At 35.8% G+C, this 6,304-nt stretch overlaps 1 protein-coding gene across 2 annotated transcripts in view; it reads left to right on the forward strand.

Annotated features, from left to right (window-relative positions):
- Nucleotides 1–5,163, forward strand: part of jag2a (jagged canonical Notch ligand 2a) — a 37,630-nt gene extending 32,467 nt beyond the window's left edge. For both annotated transcript variants that reach the window (XM_058795040.1, XM_058795041.1), the window contains 2 exons: nt 907–1,060; nt 1,924–5,163. In XM_058795040.1, coding sequence (XP_058651023.1) covers nt 907–1,060; nt 1,924–2,393 — 624 coding nt within the window. In that variant the 3' untranslated portion in view covers nt 2,394–5,163. The remainder of the gene's footprint in view (nt 1–906; nt 1,061–1,923) is intronic.
- The last annotated feature ends 1,141 nt before the right edge of the window (nt 5,164–6,304 follow it).

Raw genomic sequence — 6,304 nt, forward strand, 5'->3', positions numbered from 1 at the left:
TTCTACTCTTTCTGTGATGATGTAATGCTGTTAAGATTTATGTTGTAACATTGAAAGTTTTCCGGAAAAGGAGCGGTAACCTTTTATGGTGTGAGTCCTCATAAGGCTGTGCTTTGTGCTGATGTTATAAGCTCAGCATTGGGACATCCCCTGCAGACTCCAGCATGGTTATACCCTGACTATTACCAAAGACAAATTACATGTGGCTGGTCATGAAATTTAAGGGAAAGGTGAATAACTTGCCCAGTCAGGTCTAACTTCTTTTATTTCTGATCTAGCTATTCTTTTTTTTTTTCCTTCCTCACTCTAAATTCCTTTACTCCTATTTTATGCTGTCTATCTCTGTCATTCCACTATGGCTCCAACATTCCTCCTTCCCTTTTCTCTGAGTGTACTTTTTCTTTTTTTAGTTTCAATTTTAGTATGTTTTCTTATGAAGTCAAAGTAAATAAGGAAGTAATATTATATAAGTAATACAATTTTATTTCCAGATTCAAATGAGATTTTCCCTTATTTGTTATTCTAACAGGACAGGGACTTTCTCATTGCTTGCTACATAATCAAATGTTTGTTTTATCTGTTTTATTTTGTGGTTAAACTTTTCCTGGATGTCGTCATTTTTATTCTTGTTTCTGCCTGTTTCTGTAGTGAGGTTGTGTGTCTCTTCCAGTTTGGCTCTTTTCATTTTACTGTTTACAGATATTCTGCCATTGTGTACTGTCTTTTTAGGGCCAAATAGCATTAAATTGACTCTGTTGTTGTTGTTTTGGAGTTTTCCAACAAGTGATATAATTACAGTATTTTACAATGCAAGTAAAACATCAGGCCTATAGCTAAGAGAAAGGACTTGAGTATTTGCAAATTTTCATTTGCTCTTTTTCATTCTCTCTGTTTTGATCTCCACAGTCATATGAGCAAAACACCTTTGTTGAGGGACGAGCTGAGATACAGGATGTTGTCCGCTCCATCATTGATGTTCTGTCCAAACCTCACAACAGCACGTTACTGTTGGCTGTGAGAGAGGTCAGAGTTGACACTCAGGATCCGCATCCCCAAGTCGGTGAGTCAGATGTGTCTCTTTTAAATCCAAGTGAAAGTGACGTGACATGTGGCCAAGTGTGGTGACCCATACTCGGAATTTGTGCCGAGCAGTAGGCAGCCATTTATGATGCGGCGCCCGGGGAGCAGTTGGGGGTTCAGTGCCTTGCTCAAGGGTACCTCAGTCACGGTATCGAGGGTGGAGAGAGCGCTGTACATTCACTCCCCCCACCTACAATTCCTGCCAGACCTGAGACTCGAACTCGCAACCTTTGGATTACGAGTCCGACTCTCTAACCATTAGGTTACGACTCCCCCTCTATTAACACGACTCTAATTATTTTTAAAATAATTGTGATTTAATTTATTATTTAAATTATAGTTCATTTCTAAAAGAATTTAAAATTATATATTATAATAACAATAATAATATTAAAAGTTTTGGGTTGGTAAGATGTTTTCTAATTTAATGTATATTTTAAATTTTAATTTATTCCTGTGAAAGCTGTCAAATTTTCAGCATCATTACTCCAGGCATCAGTGCAACATGATCCTTCAGAAATCATTTTAATATGCTGATTTGATGCTCAAGAAATATTTTATTATCATATTGAAAACAGTTTAAAACAGTTTGAACTGTTTGAAAACTGCTTAATTTTTTGAGGAAATTGCAATACATTTTCAGGACACTTTGATGAATGGAAAGTTCCAAAGAACAGAATTTCTTTGAAATCTAAATCTTTTGTAACGTTATTTATGTCTTTGCGGTCACTTCTAATCCATTTATTTTGATAAAGTATTAATTTCTTTTAAAAAATCTTACTGACCCCAAAAAGTTTGAACGGTAGTGAAAATGTTTAATGTCTTTTTTATCTCTTTCTACAGGTTACCTCATTCCGTTGCTATGTGTGCTGTTTGTGGTATTATGGATCTCATGTGTCATCGTCTGCGTGTGGTGGTTCAGGAGACGCAGGAAAGCGAGACAAAGAGAGGACACGCAGATGGAAGAGAGCATCAACAACCAGCGCGGGACACTACTGAGCACTCGCACGCCTCACAAAGACAACACAGACCCGCTGCAGGAGAACAAGAACCTGCTTTACCCTCTGGATCGGGTTGGAGACGGAGCCGAGCGAGAGGAAGAGGAGGAAGAAGAAGGAGATGAAGAGAGCGACAGAGGGCTGGTTCTGCATAAGTGCTCATCTCTTGCGTACACTAAAGGGGACGCAGTGTACACTATTCACAGTACAGCCCAAAATCAGCCAAACAGGACACACTACAGCAGCAAAGACAACCGCTGCAAGAACAATATGAACAACAGTTTAAGCGAGCACACGAAAGAACATTACGTATGAAAGAAGCAGACAAACTGGAAAAGTATTTTTTGGCTGTCTGAGCTGAAAGCTTCTGAGCTTGTGCGATTGGTGTTTTTCATCCTTTTTTCATCATTGGGTAGTCAAATGAAACGGGGATTTGTGTCACAAAAATGCAGCAAATGAGACATTCAAAGAATGGTTTTCAAAATCCTTTTCTTTTGTTTACACTTGCACTCACTTTCTTTAAAAAGAAGGACATTTTTACACAAAGCTGATCTTTGAGATTATGTCTGTGAACTGTGGTGTGACCTTTGACCCTTGGGGCTGAAGAGGAATCAGCGATAGGCAGCTTTAGAGTGTTTTTGATTATGTCCAGACCTGCCCAAAGTCAAGTGTTAGAAGCCGTTAAATCTTCCAGAGGTATATATACACAAGTGCCTCATTAAATCGTCACGATAGCGCTTACCTTTTATATACATTTCGCATAATAATACACATATGTTGGTTCTTGTTTTTGTTAACAAATGTTATTGACACACTTAAATGGGTAGTTCACCCAAAGGAAGATTCGGTCATCATTTACTCACCCTCATGTCATTCCAAACCTGTGTAAAATAAGTTACATAAGAGTGTAGGAATTCAGTCAAGAACTGGAGCTTTCAAGCTTCAAAAGGGACGCAAAAGCACCATAAAAGTATCATAAGAGTATCATAAAATTGGTATGTTATATTCCAAGTCATCTGGAGCCATGTGATAGTTTTGTGTGATGAACAGACCAAAATATACATCATTATTCACTAATAGCTCTCCGTTTGTTGGGCTGTTTACCTGTTGTCAGTGAGTGAAAACCAGATCATTCAGAATTGAACTGGATCAACTGATTCATTGAAAAGCTCCAACTCAAAAGAATCATTTGTTCATTAATCAGACAATCTCTAGTACTCCCAATAAGATGTATATCAAGATATTATGTGAGTAATGTCTGAAGTTTGTCCTTCGCACAAATCTGTTTTGTGACATCAGAAGACTTTTAAAGAGCTCAACTGCCTCAGTCCTCATTCTTTTTTGTTACACAGAAAAGAGAATAAAACAACATTTGGAAAGACATGAGTGTGAGTAAATGAAGACAAGTTACATTTTTCGGTGAACTAAGATACTGTTAAGTATAAAAGATCCACTGTTTTATATTCAAATTCACCACCTTTGGGAATTGGTACTCAGAGTCCAGACAGTAAGAGTATTCTGACTGATAAACTCTCATTCAGCTCTTGATGGTTAGAAATTATTGCTCAGTTTTTTTTTTTTGTTTTTTTTTAAAGTGACAACCATATAAACAGAACAGTCACGATGTAAAGAATCAAGGGCCACTTCAGTCAGTGCACTATTGTGTTGTCGCAAAACACTTAGATTTTTGGTCACACAGTAGGGGACAATGATTTTAATTCTTTAATCACTGAGAGATAGTTCATTATATTGAAAAAATATTCATATGTACATATGTAAATAGTGAAAAAAGACATAGCTGTGTATATTCGAGTTTAGTAAGTTATGTGACACCTTTTTATCATTGTCATTCTTAGAATTATTACTTTTTCTTATTCTCTCCTTTAGTCGCTCTCCTTTTCAACAGTGTCATTCCTTTTATTTATGTTGATCAGAAAATGTTTTATATATAAATATGTAAAATGGCCACAAGTTGGTAATCTATCTGTGGAGACTATAAAAAAAACCTTTAAACAGTAGATGATCTATCTTAGATGATAGAATAGATTATCTGTGTTGTTTTTATGACTTTCCTAATGAATGTCGACTAAAGATTGGACACATTGACCGTGTTGAAAGAATGTTTTGCCACTGATCAAATGCTGACTTCTTCTGAAGGTCTACAGTACTTCATTGGAGAAAGACTCAAAGACTTCAAAGAAATATGCTGCATGTTCGAGTGGCACTTTGTTTCCTTGGAAAAATCCAACACCTGCATTTTCAAGCCACTGTCAGTCATGATATAATTATGTGTTCATATTAGTGTCCCAGACTGTCTGGTTTTTAAGTTGGATGTTGGAAGACTTTGGAAGATTTTTTTTATTATTATTATTCTTAATGTTTTCAGAACATCGTTGCTTTGTATTACTATGCTACAATTCAAAATGAACCACAAACGGACCAGAGTATTGACCCGCAAAGACAGAAAACACTTGAGTTCAAAGTGTATCTTCTGTTTGAGTATTGTGTTGAATATCAGATTTTATATTTATAAAATGGTACTATATTACTATAATACCATTTTTCAAAAGAACACTATGAGTAAAGATTTATGTTATCAGAAATCCTCCCTTGTCTGGGGTGGCTGGGGTATTTTTCCCTCCTTTATTCATGAGCTGTTCTGTCATATTTGATTGGGGTCGAATCAAATGCAATTAAGATTTTTGGAAGGTCAGAAAAATTGTATCAGTGCTTGTTGCTGTGGCTGAATGAAGGGAACAATTTATGTTTTTCATTGTCATGCATTTCATTTGGTGTCTTTAGAGCACAGAAAAACATGATACAGTTGAATATAGAAATGATTGGATGATGCAAATGTGACTAATTCAGATGAGTTTACATTCTGAATCATGTCACTCCTCGATGAAAGTTTCATTATTGTAATGTTAAGCAATTGAAACACTCCCCTATCATGGGAAAACAAGTCCATCACATTTCTGGCTGCGATTAGTTCTACATGCACTGATGCTCATACTGAATCTGGCATTTCATTTGTTAAATCTGTTTGATTTTTCCCAAGTATTTATTAAAGACTTTTGTACCTATAGAGGTTTACACTTTTATTTCATATGTAACAAAACACAAGCTCATGCCTAATCTGTCAGCTGCTGATATCATGCATGACAGTGAAATCCACAGAGCTGGAGAAGAATCCTCTGAGAGTTGAAGAGGCTGATAACAAGGGTTTTGTTTTGACTCAGTCAGAGTAACGATGTGTATCATCTCTCTTAAAGATTAACCTGCTCTAACTCATCTTGGGTCTCAGGGCTTTAATTTCCCAAGGAAAAAAAAGACACACCCACATAAAAAATTCCTCCATTTCTTTTCAGAACAATTCACCTTGGATTACCGGATCTTTCTGGAGGATGAGGGTGTAAAGCATTGGCAAGGAACCAGTAAAGTTTTTTTTTTTAATTTTTAAAGGCATCAACTGTTTTCAAGACTGATAATAATTCTTGAGAAGTTTCTTGGGCACCAAATCAGCATATTAGGATGATTTCTGAAGAATCATGTGACACTGAAGACTGGAGTAATGATGCTGAAAATAAAGCTTTGCCATCAGGAACACATTACCTTTTGAAATATAGTAGTCAACATTTGAAGTGGATCAAAAAAGTTCACCATATTTGTCCTAAGAGAAGAACACATTTTGGTTTAGGTTTTAGGACAACTTTGATGAAAGGTTTTGATCCACTTCAAATGTTGACTAGTGTATATTAAGTTTTTACTGTATATTTATTAAATAAACTGGCAGTCCTGTAAAGGACTTGCTTTCAAAAACATAAAAAGTATCACAGCTGCTTTGAACATTGATGATAAATCTCGAAAAGTTTCTTGAGCACCAAATCATCACAAGGATTTCTGAAGAATCATGTAACACTGAAGACTGGAGTAATGACTGCTGAAAATTCAGCTTCGCCATCACAGTAATAAATTACCTTTCAAAATATATTTAGATAACAGTTAAAAGATAAATTGCAATAATATTTCAGAATATTACAGTTTTTACTGTATAATTATTACGTAAATTGGTAGTCCTGGTGAGCATAAGAGACTTGCTTTCAAAATTATTGAATTGTGCAGTATAGTTTACCCAAAAATGATTTTATAAGATGCTGGTTGATGCCAGTTCATGCTAGTTTCACATACAATGAAAGTGACTGGGGTTGTTATGCTCTAAAAATTAA

This window comes from Onychostoma macrolepis, chromosome 13, assembly GCF_012432095.1.
Source record: "Onychostoma macrolepis isolate SWU-2019 chromosome 13, ASM1243209v1, whole genome shotgun sequence".
Taxonomy (NCBI): domain Eukaryota; kingdom Metazoa; phylum Chordata; class Actinopteri; order Cypriniformes; family Cyprinidae; genus Onychostoma; species Onychostoma macrolepis.